Source organism: Herpailurus yagouaroundi, unplaced genomic scaffold (assembly GCF_014898765.1).
Source record: "Herpailurus yagouaroundi ecotype Mexico unplaced genomic scaffold, PumYag 140, whole genome shotgun sequence".
In the NCBI taxonomy this organism is placed as follows: Eukaryota; Metazoa; Chordata; class Mammalia; order Carnivora; family Felidae; genus Herpailurus; species Herpailurus yagouaroundi.
The window spans coordinates 95262835-95282109 of NW_024412395.1; the positions used below are offsets into that span (position 1 = coordinate 95262835).

Consider the following 19275-nt stretch of genomic DNA (forward strand, 5'->3'; position numbering starts at 1 on the left):
TCCGCGGCGGAACGGCGGACCCGGGCTCGGCCACCTCGAGTGCCAGTTTCCAGGCGGTTCCTGAGGTCTGTGAAACAGTAGTCTTCGCAGGTGCCTGCCCCTCTGTTCTCGGCCCCCAATACTAGCCCTCGGGGCATCCCAGCCTGGAAAAATGAGGACCCGGAGGTGGAAAGACCCCGGCCTCGAGGAGGCGGGGCACAGCCAGGGTGGGAGAACACGGCCCACCCGGGCAACCCAGCTGTGAACCCGGGTTCACAGTGGCTTCACTTCCATTCTTCTAGGGGTGAGTGCGGGGCGGAGCAGGATGGCGCTGGTGACCCGGAGACTGAGGTGGGGAAGGGGAGGGAGATACGTGGTGGGACCCTGTCCTCCTCCTCCCCACCTGCTCCGCAGTTCAACCGAGGCTCGAAAAGACAGAATTTCTGGTAGAGCAGCAATCACAGCCTCTCTGTGCCGCCTGGTGGCGACAAGGAAGAAAGGCAAGAGCCAGTGACCCTGTTGAGAAAGGGAAGGAAACTCGCATATAGGGGCAATTGCCGCTGTGGCTCTGGATGAGTTGGTGTCTGGCCAACAAGTGAATCTGCCACCCCATCTGCCCGAAGGGTACCATCCCCCAGCTTACCCATTCTGCCCTGGTGCCTTGGATCCCGCCTCTCCCCCATGTCCCCCATGATTTTCTGCTCCTCCTGCTCCTGCTGGGCTGGGCCTGAGTCACTTCCCAGGCCGCACTCTGGGAAAGGCTGCGCGGGACCCACGGTCACAAGTGACAGGCTCGGGCTGCAGTGCCGGCTCTCCGTCTCCCAGCCAGCCTTCCCAGGTGAGTAGCAAGGAAGGGGTCTAGGGGTGGCTGGAGAAATGGGGCAATGCTGGGAGCGAGAGGCAGGGACACTTGGATAGAAATGAGAGGTGATGAGGCACATCTAGGTGTTCATGGAGTTCAAAGTGGATCTGGACTGGAAAGGGGTGCAGAAACCCTCAGCCCACCCCCTTGGTCTATAGATGGGGAAACTGAGGCCCAGGGAAAGCCAATGATGAGCCTAAGGCCACACAGTGAGTTAGTAGCAGGGTCAGGATGAAGACCCAGGGCTCTCAACGTCCAGCTCAGTGTTTCCTGAGCACCATCTCCACCCTCCACCCTCGTCTACCTTTGTTTGCCTCCCTTTCTCCCTCCACTGTGTCCCCTGTTTCTTTACTCCTACCCACACCCCCGAATTCCAGCAACTATCGTCTGAGACACAGGACCCCTGGGGTTTCCCATGACTGGTCTTTATTCCAGGTGACATCAGGATAAGCCACTGGCCCCCAGCGGCCACAGTATTCCTATCTGAGCCCCAGGATCCACGGGGGAAGAAAGGCTGTGATCCCCTGGCGGGGGAGAACCACAGGATTAAAACCAGGTGCCCTGCCCCCCCACACACACCCAGCATTCTGGCCCAGTCCCAGCTCTAGGGCCTCATTTTACTTCTGCCTCCCTTTCCTCAAACAACACACATTTTCCACTCAGCTGGGGGCCAGGAAAGGATGAATGTGCGCCTCAAGGATGATGACTGCTCTGGCAAGGCTCCCTGTGGCAGAGAGGGGTGACCGTCCCTCAGCCCAGTGTCCTCATGGCGTGAGCCCTCACAGGGTCGCTCACATCAGGTTGCCCTGTGTGTGGACACCCAGGCCTGAGTTCAAACTCTAGCTTCTCCACTTAGGGCCTGGGTAGTTCAGTCAGTTAAGCTTCCAACTCTTGATAGCGGCTCAGGTCATGATCTCGCAGTTGTGATCTCACAGTCATGAGATCGAGCCCCGAGTCCAGCTCCGAGCTGGGCATAGAGTCAGCTTGAGATTCTCTCCCTCTGCCCCTCCTCCACTCACGCTTTCTCTCTCTCTTTCTCTTTCTCTCTCTCTCTCTCTCTCTCTCTCTCTCTCAAAATAAACATTAAAAAAAATTTTTCATGGAGTTAATGACCTCCTAGGTTATTATGGGGACTGAACAAGACAAAGATGTCAGGCACAGAACATAGGGCCTAGCACCCAGGAACTGCTCCCCTGGTGTGGGGCCCATACCATCCCCTTCCCATGCTGGCCTATGAGGAAGAGCCCAAGTGTCTATCCTACCAGTTGACTCACCGTGTGACTCAAGATATTTCCCATTCCTGGCCTAGGCGCTGATTCTTCCTCTGTATAAGGAGACCACTGGGCAGCTGAGCCCGGAGGCTCCTTCCTGGACTGACCCTGCAGAGCCACAAAGAATCACATCATTTTGAAATACTCATGGCAGAGGAAGGGGCCATCCTCACCAGGAACCTGAAAGGTGAGTGTGTCCTGAGAGATTTTCTGGGATTGAGTTGGGAGAGAGGTGAGGGCTCTTGGGAGCCCCTCCGTCAGAGCCCTCACTACCTACTGCCTGATGTCCGCCATCCCCCCGCCCCCGCCCCTGCAGCTGCCGTCTCCGCCATCCTCCAGGGCTACCCTGCCGGGCAGCCTCCAGTGACAGATGCCAGCGCTGAGCTGCACAGACTCTGTGGCTGCCTGGAGCTGCTGCTACAGGTGACCCCCCCCCGCCCCGCCCCTTTCCCACCCCGCTCTCTCCAGGCCCAGGTCACCAGCAGGGATTTCCCAGATACTCAGTAAGAGCCACTGGCCACCTCAGCACCCTCAGAGTCAGCAAGCCCTTCCCGACATCTAACCTCACCCTTGGAGGTTGACATTGCAGCCTGGGGCACGAGGTGGACAGGAGGCTGGGGCAGGGCGGAGTGGGGTGGGGTAGGGCAGCCACCTTTCTCTGAGGACTGAAGTCTCAGAGCTGAGATGTCCTAGGGCTGGACCTTTCTGCTGCTGGCGCTTTTGTTGAGCACTTACCAAGGGCCGGGCAAAGCCCTTCTCTTGCCCCACCTTATTAAATTCTCATTCTTTTCTTTTCAAATGTTTATTTACTTATTTTTGAGAGAGGGAGAGGGAGAGAGAGCACATGCACACAAGTAGGGGAGGGGCAGAGAGAGAGAGTAGGAGACACAGAATCCCAAGCAGGCTCCAGGCTCCGAGCTGTCAGCGCAGAGCCCGACGCGGGGCTTGAACCCACAAACCGTGAGATCATGACCTGAGCCGAAGGAGGATGCTTAACCGACTGAGCCACCCAGGTGCCCCTTAAATTCTCATTATAACCCCCTGAGGTGCTGGATGACCTTACCAGCCCCACATACACGCACATACCCTGCATGTTCTTCTTCTGCATGTTATGCACATGTGTGTGGTGTGAGTGTACATGTGAGGTTGGTAGGATGCATGTGTTCATCTTCTGCCAGTCTACCCCCATCATTTGCTGCATTCCATTCACACTGACCTCCTTGATCTTTCGAAAGCATACACCTACCTCAGGGCCTTTGCACTTGCCCTCTGCCTGGAATGCTCTCCCCCAGAAATCTGAATGGCACAATTTCTCATTTCCTTTGGATCTGGACTTTGAACAGTATCGCCTCAGTGAGGCTCTCTCTAGCCACCCTAATACAATTTTTTAAAACACACACACACATACACACCACACGCTCACAGACATCACACACCCCGCACACATCTCACACACACACCACATACACACACGTGTGCACATACCACATGCTTTCTATTCTCTTTCCCTGCCTTATTTTTCTCCTTAGCAGTCAGCACCATCTAACATCCTATATGTTCTACTTACTCTGCACATTGTCTGTCTCCACTACCAAGGTATAAGCTCATGAGGTCAGTTTGCTCACTGCTGTATATTCCCAGGGCACAGAGCAGAGCCTGACGCATAGTAAGTGCTCAGTAAGTATTACTGGAATGAATGAATGAGAATACCAAAGGCTCAGAGAGGTCCTGCACCTTGAGCGTGGTCACACAGCCTTTGAGGGCAGAGCCAGCTCCTGAAGCCAGGTCTGCCTGCAGTAGCCCTTTCCCCTCCATTCTCAGCGTGCTGGAATGCAAGGTGGGTTCCGGGAGGAAACATTTCCATGCCTTCCTTTCCCTGGTCTTGCTCCCAGTTTGACCAGAAAGAGCAGAAGAGCCTCCTGAGGCCTCGGAAGGATTACTGGGACTTCCTCTGCTCTGGCCTACGGCAACAGCGGGGCAGCACGGAGCCGGCCCGCTTCGTCTGCTCACAGGACAAGGTATCCAGTGCCCGCTGGCAGGGAGACTGGCCTCAGCATGAGGGGGTCCTGCCACCAGGCCCTTGATGGGGATGGCCTCCGGGAGCCCCTCTCCCACCCATGCCTGTTCCACTGACCACAGACCCCTCACCCGGCCCTCGTGTCTCATTAGCCCTGCCCTCAGCAGCCCTCCAGCCACCCCTTTCGTTCGCAAACAGCACGGGTCCCTATCCTGTCTCTCTGTCCTGGCCGACTTCCCTCTGATCTAATACCACACCAGGCCCCCACCTCCCCACCTCTTCCCCACCATTTCGCCCCCTGTGCACCCTGCAGTTGAAGACTTCTCTAGCAAAAGGCCGTGCCTTCATCCGCTTCTGCCTAGCCCACGGACAGCTGGCCGAGTCCCTGCAGCTCTGCCTTCTGAACCCCAAGCTCACCAGGTGGGGCTGTTGGGACATGATCCTACTGACACCCTCTGAGTCTACTGTCTGTTCCTTGTGAAAGATGCCTCTTTGCCCCCCAGATGGATGGGTTAATATCAAGGACAACTAAAATGACAGCCATGAGGGAAAAGTCCAGGAAGAAAGGGCAGAGGGGGCGTCAGAACCCAGGAGTCCTCGTAGCACCATGATGCTTAAGCCTCTTGCTCCCCAAGGGCCACAGCCCTGCTTGGGGGAACCATCCCATGGTGGTGTATAGCAGAGGAAGATCCCCTGGGGGCGGGGGCGGCCACAGCACCAAGGCCAATTACCAAAGGCCAAGTCTGCTGATTACCGATAACACAGGGAATGGTATGGCCCCCGGAGCCCTCTGGTGTGCCCTGAACTCCGGGAAGACCTCCTGGATTCTCTCTATGCTCTCAATGGAGTGACCTTCGACTTGAACCTGCGGTGGCCGGACCTAGATGAAGCCTGGCCCATGTTCTCAGAGTGAGTGCGTCTAGCTTGAAGGGAAGCCTCTCTTCAGTGCATTCCTGCCATTTGACCACCACGCATCCCAAGCAAGTTCCAAACTCAGCCTCCAGTCCCATCAGTTCTTCCTTCCTCGCTGTCTGAGCCTCTGATTCTCCACCTCCCCAGACTTCTATTTTCCCGGCACGATCTGTCCTGTCACATGATGCTGCATAGACCGCACACTCCCTGAAGAGTCGTTGGATGGTTGGGGTGGAGGGTTCGAAGGACGAGCGTATGGTGGCTGTTAGGACGAGTGGTGGGCAAGGCTCGTGGATGGATGGAGAGGGGGATGCACACATGAGGATGGAAGGGTGGGGAGGAGGGAAGGCGGGAGCGGAAGCGAAATGAGTGGGTGGGTGGAGAGGTGGGATGTCCTGCTGCTGAGCACCACGCCCACTGCTGGAAAGAGGCCCGTGGTCCCCCTGCCACCTTCCCTTGCAGGTCTTGCTGCCCCAGCCGGAGCCAGGGAAGAAGACCCAGAAAGACCAAAGACTCCCCAAAGCAGGTGCCTCTGCCCAACTTCATTCTGATTTGCCTCTTCTCCGCCTCTGCTGGGCCCCACAGGATAGGCAGTAGCTGAGGAGACAGACAGACAGACAGAGAGGCCGGCATGTAGACCTGGGGACTGGGTAGCCACAGGACAAGAAAGGGCTCGTAGTCCTAAGGTGGTGAGGATATCGGGGAGAGAAGGGGGCCACTGGCACCATCGGCGGGAGCCATGGGGCCCAGGAGAGGAGGAGGCGGTGGGGAGGGTAACCGGAAGCGTGTAGGATGCACACCAAGGAAACAATCTCCGTTGGACAATTTGCAAACGTCTCAGTTCATTCAGTTGGAGAGATTGAAGAGTCAGGTTTCTGGGTTCAAATCCCAGCTCTGCCCCTAATAACCAAGGCCCTTGGCAAGGCACTTGCCCTGCCTTGCAGGGTGATTGTGAGGAAGTGTAGAGACAGCCTGCGTGTAGCACAGAGCAAGGCCCCTGGCCACGTGCTCCGTCAGTGGTAGCTCATGGCCATTGTCATTCCCCAGTCTCATTCTACACTCCACCAGCTTCCTAGCACCAGGTACGGATACCGCGAGGACTCAGCCTGTGCCCAGAAGGGGGAACACACTGCAACGCCACCTGTTAAGTGCGGTGATGCAGCCGTGCACGGAGGAACAGGGGAGCCTGGAGACGGCTTCTCAGGAGAGGTGACCCTTAGCTGCTGTCGGTCTGTTTAAGCTTTCACAACTCTGCAAGGCAGGCGTTATTATTCCCATTTTACAGACAAGAAAACTGAGACCCAGAGAATTTCAGGGGGCAGGGTCAGAGGAGAGGGTGGGAAGTAGAAACCAGATCGCTCCAGAAGACGCAGGGGAGGCAGGGAGGGGGGGGGCGCCCACAGAAAAGAGCACTGAGAAGCACTACTGCTCCCTGACCAGGATCAAAGCTGGGGCCTCCCCTCCACCTGGGGTGATGTTAACATTCCGATTCCTGGGCCCTGAATCAATATTCCTTTAGATTTAGTAAGTTCCTTGGATTAGGTCTGTGGCCTCTCCCACCCACCTGGTTGGCAAATTGGTGCTGAGAGCAGTGATGGCTTTGGGGCTTCTCTGCAGATCTCAGCCACACGTGGAAACCCCACAGCAGTCCAGCCAGAGGAGCTGCACACTAGCCAAACCAGCTGTCTGCAAGATGCACCCAGGGAAGACTGGTTGGCCGGACTCCCCAGGTCCCAGCAACAAAGGCACCTTCTTCTCTTTTTGGAAAAGAAAAGAGAAGATCCCAGGAGCCTCGGGTCCTCCCAGGGCATGTGGGAACCAGCAGGGGAGGAACTTCAGCAAGCCCAGGAGAAAGGAGCCCCAAGAACTGGGATCTGCCTGGAGATTTCAACACCCAGCATCCAGGGACAGGGAGATGGGTCTGAGAGGGCTCCAAAGGAGGTGATAGGCACAGAGGCCAAGGGCAGAAGGATTCTTCCCAGTGCGGAGGGGACTCATGAAGGTGGAGCAGAGCAGGGTCATGCCCATAGGCTACTGGCCTCCAGCCCTACAGGGACAATAGAGGACACAATGTCAGGGAACCAGCAGGAGTGGGAGGTGCCTAGCATTCCAGGGGAGCCCGGGGTCCTTTGGGGCCTGGGAACAAAGGAAGACTTCACCCCAGAGAAACCACAAGAGGAAACAGGAGAGACCAGTGTGACCAGGAGGAAGGAGCAAGCAGAAGTGGCCTTGCAGGATGTGGTCAAGGTGAGAGCAGTTGAGCTCTGTACCTGTCTCCTTTCCCCTCTCTAACCTGGCCCCCAGGTGGGAGTCTTCAGTGGTGCGGGGGGAGGGGTGCGTTCCAGCCCACAGATAATTCTGACTGGTCTGCACAGGGTTATTATTCTCTGAGAAGGTCTTCTTCAGGTCACCACAGTCCCTGCCTCTCCCTACGGCCTCACGGCAAGCCCACTTTATTCACCAGTACTACCTGCCTGGCTCCTGCAGGCCCTGGAGTCTGAGACCCCCCCCTCCCCCAAGAGTTCTCTGGGGGCAATGACAGGTTCTCAAGTTCAGTAGCCCTCATTATTGGCAGATTTCCCACCAATGTCTAAGTTCTGCTGCTGCACATCCCACCAAGCAGCTCTGGTTGTAGATGTTTCTCCTGGAGATCCCCAAGATCAATTTCAAGCCTTCCTTCCGCCTTCTTTGTATCCTTGAGCTCTGTAACTTTCATCCTTCAGCAAAGGAAGAAATCTTTCACCTGTTCCTCTCTCATTTTCCTGTTCCTGTTGCACAGTCCCCTCTCACTCTCTTGAATTGTGATCATCATCCTCTCCCAGCGGCAGGCAGAGCCGGGTTTCTCAGCTCCCAGTGCTGTCCTCAGTCCAGCCCTCCACCCAAGGGCTATCTCGCATGGCCCTGGGGTCTCATGGGGATGTTTGTCAGGTCACACCCGGGGCTGGGATCTCTGCCCTCCTCCTTCAGCTTCCCTTTCCTTTCCTTTCCTTCCCACCCCCAAGAGCCTGAGATGTGGGCTCCGGAAGACCGAGGAGCGGGCGCAGCACCAGGAGCAGCTGCTGAAGGAGAAGGAAGGGGAGCTGCGGACACTACAGGAGATGCTCAGCAGGTAACCTTGGCAACTGCTGCCAGGTGGGCAGCAGAGGCCAGCAGGACAGGAGGCGCCCACTCGCCTTCATGGCCACACCAGCAAGCGGCTTCTGAGCATCTCTGGTACACCAGGCCCTGTGCTGGGCACAGCTTTGGGACACTGAGGCATTCAGGGCACTACTCCTGGGGCTCCTGGAGGAGCTCCCACCGACCCCTCCCCTCCCCTTGGCAGACCCTCCCTCACCGGCCTTCCCAACAGCCTGCAGGAGGGGTGCATGCCTCCTGTCCCTCCCTCCCCTCCCACACTCACCTTTATCTCTCTGCTGCCTCTTCCACTGCCATTCCCCTCTCTCCCAGTCTCCCTCCCCGCCCCTCCACACTCCTGCCCCTTCAGTGTCCACCTTTCCTCTTGTCCTCTGTCTCTCATTTTCCTGTTCCCTGTTGCACAGTCTTCTTTCACTCTCTTAATGCATAATCATCATCGTAACTATCATGTACTGAGCGTTTACTATGTCCCCGGCACTGTTCTAGGCGTTTCTTCCCAACACACTTATAAGATAAGTTCTCTAAGAATTTCCATTGTATAGATAGGAAAACTGAGGCTTAAAGGTGCCACACAATTCACCCAGTGTCACTAGTGGAGGAGCTGAGGTCTACACCCTGGTAGATGATTCCAGAACCTGTGGGCTTAAAGACGGGCCCTCCGCCAATATTTTGAGTGCCTGTATTTATTTCATTCTGCCTCCCCCTCAGCTACTCTTACCTCCACCTTCTCCAACTTCCTGTCATTACATTAACTGCAAGGGCCCAGAGAACACTTTCTCAGTGTCCGAGTTTCTCTTTCATAATTTTAAAAAATACCTCTGCTATGCAAAGATCTTCCTTGGTCTGACTTGGTCTCTCTGTCCCTCTCTCCCTTAGCTCTGTGTGCCCCAGTCAGTTCACCTGCCCCTGACTCTTGCACATGGCTGACACCTGCCCCAGGGCCAGAGGCACCAGCCTAAACCCCATCAGAGCCTGGGTAGCTGTGATTCAGACTGAATCATGGAGCGGTTTACTGACTCTTTGTTTCAAAGGCTGAGAGACACTATAGGCCCAGAAACCAACCCAAAAAGGCCCCCAGGGGCTCCTCCCACCAGACACTCAGCTGAGCCTGGCGGTTTGGTCAGCAAGGATTCCCATGATTCAGGCCCTAGGTGAATGCAGAGGCCTTGCCCACCCAGAGGCCTTCTCTGGGAATCCAGACAGGCTGGAGGAAGCAGCTGGGAGGCTCCAAGGAGACAACCAGGCCCAGGCTGCTCCCTCAGCTGGGGGAGCCCCGACTCTTCTCCACCTGTCATCCAGTCCATTATCCACAGATACTCAGAGCTGCGCCAGGCCTGTTCTGTGTGCCAGAAATCCTCTTGCGGACAAAACAGACCAAATGCCTATCCTTGTGGAGCTTACCTTCTAGTGCAGAAAGCAATCTGTAAACACGATAAGCAGGTTAATTACATAGGATGTCAGATGTGACAAGTTCTAGGAAGATAAAAATAAAGCAGCGAATGGAAGTGTCGGGGTGATATTAAATGAGGCGACACAGCCAGGGAAGGCCTCCCTGAAAAAGTGATATTTGAGTTAAAAATTTGAAGCAAATGAGGAATGGGCTGTTTGGGCATGTGGTAGAACATTCCAGGCAGAGGAAGAGCAAGGGCCCTGAGGCAGGAATGGGCATGGCAGGTCCTAGGAATATCACGGAGGTTCAGGGGAGTAGAGGAGGGAGAGGAGGTGGGGGAGGTCAGCTGGGTAACAGGAGACCACAGGTCATCAAAAGGACCTTGGCATTGACTCGGAGTGAGATAGGAGCCACTGAGAGTTCAGAGCAGAGGGAGATGTGACTATTTGCTTTAAGGTTAAGTAGGTTTGCATTTTTTTTTTTAACAATTCAGTGGGTTTTAGTGTATTCATGAAATTGTGCATCCATCACCACAATCAGTTTTAGGACATTTTAATCAGCCCAAAGAGAAACCCTGTACCATTAGCATCCACTGCCCACTTCCTTCCAACCCCCCAGCCCTAGGCAACTGCTGATTTGTCCCCATAGATGTGCCTATTCTGGACTGATCTGTGCTTTCAAGGGCTCGAGCTCTGTGGAGCTAGTCTGTAAGGAACCAAGGTGGAAGCAGGGACAGCGATGAGGAAGGGGAGGGCAGGGGTGCCTCTGAATGCTCTCTGGTCGTGGAGGTGCAGAGAAGCTGCGAGATTCTGGATTCACCGTGAGCTGGGGCTTCCTGGGGGGAGAGGGAAAGACAGAGTCAGGAATGACTCATTTTCCAGCCTGACCAGCTGGAAAGCTAGAGTCACAGCTGATGGTGTGCTGTGGCAGGGCTCGCTTGTGGGGAAAGTTCAGGAGTTGAGGGGAGAGCATGCCAAGTCTGAGACACCCCTTAGGCATGCCAGTGGAGCTGTTGAGCAGACAGCTGAGTGTGGAGCTCAGAGAAGCCTGGGCTGGGGATCTGCGGGAGAGTCGTCAGAATGCAGATAGCAGGACAGAAGCTCCTGTGGCCAGGAGGGATCCTCCTGGGATCCAGGGACTCAGGAGGAGCACATCACTCCAGGGGAAAGGGGCCATGGGCATCAAGCTGGGGGCGACTGTTTCACTACCGCCGGACTGAAGTGCCAGGGAGCCCACTCGGTCAGCAGATAGTATATTGTGACTCTCCTGTGGCCATGAGCATGGTGACAGCAGTGAATAGAACAGTCAGTGTCTGCTCTCACAGACTTGGGGACACAGACACTAGATCAACAAATAGGAATAGGATGTCAGGTAGTCATGGGCGCTGTTAAAAAAATCAGTCCAGGGAAGGGGACAGAGACAGGAGATTTAGAGTCACGCAAATTCACCTAGATTTAGAGTCATGGGGTTCCTCTCTGAGGAGGTGACAGTTGAGGAGAAACCCCAGCCACTGGGAAAATGACCGTGCAAAGACCGTGGGAGGAGTGCTCCAGGCAGGAGCGCCAGCAAAGGCAAAATCCCAGAAGTGCACTTGGAATCAAGCAAGCCCATGTGGCTGGAGTGGACAGAGACTCCCTGTGCTATGGAAGGCTGGAACAGAGTCTTGAGCAGGAAGTGGAGAGCCCCATGGGTTTCAGGACTACTTTGTCCGTGGTGTGGAGAATAGACAGAAGGTGGGCAGGCTAGAGCCCTTTGGGCACAGAGCCCCAGGCTGGACACATAGGGAAGACACAGTGGGCCAGCTAAGCCTGGCCTCAGGCCTTAGCAGACCAACCAGGGGCTATGAAAACACAGTTGGAACTGAGCTGTGGGGCACCTAGTACCCACTTCCTAGCTTTCTGGCTGTGGTACCTTGAGAAATTGGCCTTCCCTCTCTGGCCTCTGATCCTTGATTTGCAAAAGGAGACAGTTGGATCTCCAAAGTTCCTCCTTCCAGCTCAGATGCTCTGTGGGACCATCTTTCCAAGTAGGTAGGTTTCCTCTGCCCCTGGATAAGACCTCAAAGCAAAAGTGCTTAGGGCAAGTATAAGTGGAAGAGGTCCTCAGACAGAATTAGGCAGACATAACACTTCTCCCCACCCCGCCCCCCATTGAGCTCCTTTGGGGCACACCAGGGGCTCATGAGGATCTATCCCTTGCTCCCACCTGCTGCCCACTCAGCACTTGTGCCATAAACCACTGGCGACCAGGCCCTGCACGGACAAAAGTATGGGGAGGCCAGGTGGGGAGGCCAATAGAGCTTATGGCCCAACAGGCCTGCGTCCAGTTTTCTTCTCCCTCCACATATCAAACAGTGTGACCCTGGGCAAGTGTTATTTCCTCTCTGAAGCTCTATTTTCTTTCCTGTAAAATTATGACCATATCACCTGTCTGCCATATTTGTGAAAATTAAATGAAATAGGGCATAAAGCACTAAGCCCCGGGGGCTGGCGTGTAACAGGTGCTCTAGACTTTAATTCCTCCCGTGTCCTCTCCTGCACCAGGAGTGTCTGTCAGCCCCTGCTGGAAATACTTCAGTGGCTTCCCAATGCACTGAGGTTCAAGTCCACTCCTCCTGGGGCCAGTGAGGGAGACAGCCCTGCCCCTTTCCACCTCATCTCTTGCCTACCCCCACCTCCTGCAACTTCATGGTATCCCAGCTTCCCTAGTCTTCTTTCAGTTCCTCAAACAAGCAAGTTCTTGCCAACTTGCAGACCTTTCCATGTGACCTTCGCTGGCTCTGCTTGGCTGACTTCTCATCTCTTACATCTGCTTAAAGGTCACCTTGTCTAAGAAGCCTTTCCTGAACACCCTCTCGAGCCTCTATCCACCCCTCATTTATCTCTGTCACACACTTAGCTTAATTATGCTATTGGTTTATCACTTGTTTTGACCACTGTCCCCAACACACTATAAGCTCCACCAGGAGCCGTAGGCACTGCTGTATTCCTGGCACCTCAAACAGCCATTGGCACACAGATGGTGCTTAATAAGTGTTCCCTCCCACCTCAAAGACACACACTAACCACAGTTTTCACATTGGGACCTGCACTGGCCACACCAAAGGCCCTGGGATCAGTGTGCAAGTAAACTAGCTCAGGAAAATCAAATACCAATATTAAGAAACAAGGACACTGAAGGCCAAGATGTTCATTAAAATAAACACAGCCCTGGTCCAGTGCCCAAGCACAAGAACACCCTTCCTTAAAGCTGCAGGGACTGGTCTTTTTGGAATTATGGTGGATCTCTGTTGTCAGTTTGACTTTACAGCCTACCCAGCTTTCTTCTCTGAGGTGTGCTACACGGCAGTGTTGTAAAAATTCATAATTCAGTTCATTGGCAAGCCTCCTGCGAGTCTCAAACACACTGAAGCCCAGGGGTGTGGCCGTGCGTGTGTGTGTGTGCGTGCGCACACACACACCCCCCACACACACACCCTGAGGTCACAGGATGTGCACCCACCTTTGCAACACCCTCCTCATCTGAGTGATGGAGGGCGGGGCTGGGACTTTCTTATTTCTAGTGCAGCAGATTTCTTGGAACCTTCTAAGAAGCCACCAAAGACAAAAAAAAAGAGGCAAGAATAGAGCTGAGGACATTCTAAGCCCAAACTGAAACAAAAATTTAAGGAAGCCATATGTTTAACATTATTTTCTTAATTGAAAAGACGATGTACCATAATTTTTCAAAATATTTTAAAACCTAAAAATATCCCCCTAAGTCCTCCACCAGTTACCCCACTCCCAAACCAACTGTTGTTCTCAGCTGGGCAAAGCCCATACAGCCTGGGTTGCCAGATACCCCCCTTCCCTCCAGAGAGCTGCTGCAATCGTGGGCATGCCTTTCAAGAAAATTACATTTTAAGATGGAAATGTTAAAAAAGGAAAGAAAAGAAATACAACCAATGGAGATGTTAGCTCACCTTCTCTAAAGAAACACAGGAGGCTATACCCTGTTTTCATTCCTCTGGACGGTTGGTAAGGAGTCAGCCTATAGATGGCATGCTATCCGTGGTGTTCAGCTTGGTGTGTGGTATGGCGTGTTTTATGTGTGTGTGAGTATGTGTGGTGTGGGAGGGCGCGGGGGTATGGAGAATGTATGCAGTGTGTGTGTGTGGAAGGGAGTGTGTGTGTGTGTGTGTGTGTGTGTGTGTGCGCGCGCGCATCAGCTATAGGAGGTACCACCAGCTTCCCCCAGGAGCTCCCTGTCAGGTAGAGGCCCAGCCTAGCTTGGTCACAGATGCTGGGAACTGAGTCTTCCTTCTGTGCCCAGGTGTCAGGAAGAGAGGGCCCGGCTGCAGACAGAGCTGGAGCAGAATCAGCAGGAGGCTGAGAGGAGGGACGCCATGTATGAGAAGGAGCTTGGAGGGCAGCGGGACCTGGTCCACGCCATGAAGATGAGGGTGCTGGAACTGATTCAGTAAGGGTGGACACAGCAGGGCAGGACTGCAGAGGAGGGGATGATATGGAATGTAGAGACTGGGTGATGAAAATTCTACTCCGCTGAGAACTGTCGAGCAGAACTTTAATATATGCTAACTCATCTTCTTTTAGCCACCCCAGCTGTTCTCCTCATATCACAGATGAGGAAACTGAGGGTCAGAGACGCTGACTTGGACACCAAGGACACACCGCATATAATTGCATGGATTCCTCTAGCTCTAAGGCACACCACCACTCCAACACAGCCCCACATACACACATACCTACTAAGGTTAGGGGAAGGGAAAAGAGCCCATAGATGGAGAAGGATTTGAGAGAAGAAAAAGGGAGGTTAACCAAGAGGTAATCATATGTGCTACCCCTGACTGCCTGGTAGACTTCCTGAGACCACTGGGCCTGTGGGCCATCCCAGGTCAGCTGCCCTAGGTACCAGAGAGCTCACCAGGATGGATTCCAAACCACTAAACCACTGAGCAATGGAGGAGGTGTGTAAAGCCTGGTTTCTGCCCTTCAGTCTAGTAGGGAACTAATGCTATACTTTGACCCAGTTCAGGAAGCAGGACAGCATTGGACTTGGGTTTCATTAGAATTGGAGGGTCACTGAGGGATCATCCAGGACTAAATCCTCTTGCAAAAAATCCAAGTGATATTAAAGATGAGAGAAGGGAGAAGTCAACCTGGAAAGAACAAACAAAGAATTTAAGAATGACCTCCTCTACAGAGCTGTCAATGGGGAAAAAGGGAGATATAAAAAATTAGCCATGTATCTCACAAAAGAATTTAAGGTAGCCAACAATAAAAGACATATACATATGATTGTTAAGAAAAATAGATGAAATGGAAGAGGAAACATTCATACTTTTGAGGGATTAGGATTAGGGTTAAAACTTAGCTCTGAGCATCTTGGCAGAATCAAAAATGGAAACACAGTAAGTTGCCTAAATGTCACTATGCATTCCAAGGAAATATACCAGTTCATCAGGAAAGAAAATTTTTTTTCCTGTGTTAAAGAAACTCATCACAAGATCCCAAGATACATAATATAATGTCCCTTGCAGAAGCATCATGGAAAATATGGCCCTGAGCACAAAGTGGGCAGGCAAGCTATAGAGGCTGATTTCTGCATCAAGATGGTAGACAACACATCATCTGCTTTCCATCCTGAGATCTCAGTAGAATGATTGTAAAAAATAAATAAATAAATAAATAAATAAATAAATAAATAAATAAATAAATAAAACTTCTAATAGAGAGAAAGGTGGAGGAGCCAACCACAGATAAGAGATTTCAGCTAATTTCCAGAAGCCAGAAAATGGATGAAGAAGTAGAGACCGGATTTAGCCCAAGTTAGAACTTCAGGGACCAGAGACACTAGGAACACAGATGGCAGAAATGAGATAAGGGACAGCAATCAGGAATATTGACCGATAAAGTCATTGGAAACATCAGTGTAAACCTCCTGCTTTCAGCCTGCTTCCCCAACTTCAGAATATCAACCCTGAGGGGTCTATCTCCCAGGCAAATAATTAAAACTTCCTTCTCTAAACAAAGTTAAATGCCCCAAATAAACAACAGTGTGTTCTGGCATTTGACAGTCTGATGCAGCAGTTAGCTTCCTGCCCCATCCTTCCTAAAGAGAAGCCACAAGTCAACCACCCCTGTCCACTGTTGAAGCTCCAGCAGCTTAAACATGAAATCATGACCATGGATCCTCAGATGTTTGAGAAGAGTCTAGAACATAGAAGCAGAGACAAAGGTAAACAAAAAAGATTGGTCTCTTATGCAACAGGATAATGTGAAAAGTGACCTACAAAAGATGAGAAATGTTCTTGGAAATTAAAAATATCTCTGAAATTTTAACTCGAGGATGGGAAAAGGAAGAGGAGGCTATCTCTCAAAATGTAGAATAAAAGGCATAAAAAGATGGAATACATGAAAGAGATAGTTAGAAACACAAAGAATCATTCCAGGAGATTCACTATCTCACTATCTCTTCTCCAACTGATAAGAATTCAAAAGAGAGAGAGAGAGAGAGAGAGAGAGAGAGAGAATATCAGATAAAAGTATGAGAGACTTTCCAGGCTCTAATGGTTGCAGATCTTCAGATGTAAAGATTTCACTGAGTGACCAGCACAATAAGTGAAAGGGAGCAAAACCCACATTGAGATACACTGTTGTGAAATCGCCATAAAACAAAGATGAGGACAATATACTCAAAGACACGTCACCTATAAAGGAAGTAGGACACAGAAAAACATGTTAAGAATCAATGGTGCAATACTTTCAAGTTCTGAGGAAAGCTAACTTTTGCCCTAGAATTCTAGATCCAGCCAAACTATAAAACAAGTAGAGAAGGTGATATGGGAAAAGACATTTTTCAGAAAGACAGGCTATAGAAAATTTACCTCCCACAGGGCCCTTCTTGGGAAGTTAATTAAGGATGTGCTTCGGAAAAACAAGGAAGTAAGCTTGGCTTACCAAGAAAGGAGAAGATGTGGAATTCAGGAAACAGTAGCTCTAGCCCGGGAGAGAAGAAAAGGGAATTTCCAAGATGACAAGTGGCTGGCAAACCCAAGGAGCAGTACATCCAGGCTGAAACAGAAGTACTGAGGAGGAAGGTCTCAGGGGAAAAAGAGAATCAATGCCATACCTGATATGATGAAGAATTTGTTGAGGAGAGGGTTAGGCTGTGTTAAAGGCAAGTCATGCAAGGACTTTGCAAGGAGCAAAGAAAGGCAATTAAAAAGTCCTGGAAAAACAAAAAATTTCCAAGGAAATGTTTAGAACACATCTTAGCTCTCCTTGAAGCAATATGCTTATATATTTTCTAATAATATAAATACTATTTATTGGTTTTTTCAATGTTAGAATCAACCTAAAGACAAAGCACAGTAAACAATTGTGATTATAGAACAAATGTAAATGTTATTACCTAAACAACATTAAGTACACAAAATAGAAGCCAATAGAAATTTCTGTGAAGATGGAAATGTTCTATACTCGCCCTGTCCAATACAGCAGCTACCAGTCACATGTAGTGACCGAGTACCACAAATGTGTCTGATGTGACAGAGGAACTGAAGTTCTAATTTTAGTTAATTTTAGTTAAATGAAATATAAAGTTAAGTAGCCCCATGTGGCTAGTGGCTACCATATTGGACATAGCAGGAATAGATAACAAGTAGGAGGTGGATGAAGGAGGCCAACCGAAGAGGAAGTGATGCTGGTATCATCATATTACAGAATGGCAGTCAGGATGCTATCTGTGCTCCACAGAATGAGTGAGAAATAAATGTGTGAGTATATTCTGTAAAACTACAGTAGTAATAGAGGAACCAAAAATAGGGATATAACCGCATGGGGAGGAAGGAGGTGGAGTTCAGCGGGGATGGTAATAAACAAGCTAAGTCCTCTGACATCAAGGTAAGGAGCTCTGTAGATGTTCTCTCTTGATATATTAAAAAAAAAAGAGGATATGAGCATATTACTTAAGTGTGGAAGTAATATCAAAGAGAAAAGCGACAAGTGTAAGAGGTGGTTTGCCATTGAGAATGGAAGGAGTAGGGAAGGTGTCTATTTCCTTTTGATATAAGTTCTTCTGCACTGTTGGATTTTTAAATCGTGTGTATATATCATCTTGATAAAAAAAAAACTTTAAACCCACATTCCTAAACATCCTTAAAAAAAAAAAACAACAGTAAAGATAGTTTTGCAGGAGTATAACATACATAAATACAAGGGGGGTTGTATCAAGTGCCAAATAAAAGATAAGGGCATCGTAAGAAACTTATGGGGGCTTCTATGATCAGGGAACACTCCTTGGAGGAGGTGGGATATGAAGGTTCTTAAATAATGGATCGAGGTTGTATTGGGGGAGGGGACTGGGGTGTCACCATCCATCTTCCCAAAGACTGCAGACTCATTCACCTCTTATGTGTGTGTGTGTGTGTGTCTCATGATCTCTTCATTTCTTTCCTTCTCTGTCACTATGTCTCTCTCTCCGTCTTTCTCTGTATTTTTCTCTCCCTCTCTGCCTCTGTCCCTGACTGTCTCCACATCTTTTTCTCCTGGCCTTTCCCTCTCTCTCTACATTTATCTCCCTACCTACCACTCTGTCTCTGTCTCCCTCTCCAACCCCCTGACTTCCTTTTCTTGTTTCTGTGTGTGTGTATCTCTGTATGACTCTCTCTCTCTGTCTCTCTCTCTTTCTCGCTCTTCCTTTGGTCTCTGTGTTTCTCTTTCTCCCGGTCTCGGTATCTCTACCTGTGTCATCTCCATCCTCCTGGGGTGTGTGTGTGTGTGTGTGTGTGTGTGTGTGTGTGTGTGTGTCCCCACCTCCATCCACTCATCAGAGAGAAGGATGACCTGTGGCAGAAGGTCCAGCATCTCTCTTCCATGGCCCCCGGATGCTGTGTTGACTGCAGCAAGGTCTTTGGCCGGCTGTCTCGGCGGTACCCATGCAGGTAATGGGAAAGCACAGAATTTTTCCTCTGGGACAGCCCTGCTTCCACCAGCCCACAGCACTCTACCCTCTCTGGGAAGGGAGGTGTCACAGGAACTGGGCTTTCATGAGAGCCACGTAAAGCTGGCCATTCACTTTACACAACACTTAGCATAGACATGAGCTAGAACAGTGGAAAGGAGTCAGACAAGCAACAGTGTCTGGAAGATGGGACTGTGCCAGCCTTCCAAGAAGAGACTGATTAACAGGCTCCTGGTCTGGGAGAGATCTCCTGTACAGAGGAAGCTGCTCCCCTCATCTTCCTCCAGGAACATGGTGGCAGGACCAGCCATGAGAGAGAGGGAGGGGGGCCAGCAGGAGAACCTGTCATTGCCATTTAGAGGACTCTGGAGGGGGTGGGGCACTGGGACGCCCTTTAGGAAAGGGGAGGCCTCCTGAGACACACTGCTCTGATGGGAGATGAGAAACATGCTTCCCTCCCCCAAACACATCCCTGAGCTCCCCACTCTTCCCACCTCTGCTCCTAGGCTCTGCGGAGGCCTGGTTTGCCATGCCTGCTCTGTGGATTACAAGAAGAGAGGGCACCACTGCCCACCCTGCTCCCAGAAGGGAGCAGCTCAGTTCGACCAATGAGATCACCCAAGAATGGCCACCCACCCCATCCCGTCAGCTCCCTCCCCTCTGCCCTTCCCACCCCTCTGGTCTGACCTGTCCTGCCTTCTGGAAGTTGGTGACCTAAGGCAGACAGCACTTGTGTGCGCATTCT

At 51.5% G+C, this 19275-nt stretch overlaps 1 protein-coding gene and 1 long non-coding RNA gene across 9 annotated transcripts; one reads left to right on the top strand and one right to left on the bottom strand.

The window, feature by feature from the left end:
- Positions 1-289: 289 nt before the first annotated feature.
- RUFY4 (RUN and FYVE domain containing 4) lies at positions 290-19273 on the top strand. 8 transcript variants are annotated; one of them, XM_040476205.1, is made up of 14 exons: positions 290-817; positions 2151-2299; positions 2429-2535; positions 4005-4130; positions 4443-4549; positions 4895-5038; positions 5504-5567; positions 6110-6250; positions 6659-7288; positions 8044-8150; positions 13878-14024; positions 15643-15803; positions 18400-18510; positions 19037-19273. In XM_040476205.1, exons 2-14 carry the CDS (start codon positions 2260-2262, stop codon positions 19246-19248), a joined length of 2097 nt encoding a protein of 698 aa, XP_040332139.1. In that variant the 5' UTR covers positions 290-817; positions 2151-2259; the 3' UTR covers positions 19249-19273. The 8 variants fall into 8 exon arrangements, 7 of the variants coding, with proteins under 7 accessions (XP_040332139.1, XP_040332140.1, XP_040332141.1 ...); XM_040476206.1 differs by lacking the exon at positions 15643-15803 and having other exon boundaries at positions 19037-19242; XM_040476207.1 differs by lacking the exons at positions 18400-18510; positions 19037-19273 and adding an exon at positions 16462-17829.
- On the bottom strand, positions 10105-11582 carry LOC121031055 (uncharacterized). The gene is made up of 2 exons (XR_005790538.1): positions 11478-11582; positions 10105-10401 (listed from the first exon to the last, which is right to left on the bottom strand). It is a non-coding gene; the product is annotated as an uncharacterized LOC121031055 (long non-coding RNA).
- Positions 19274-19275: the final 2 nt, after the last annotated feature.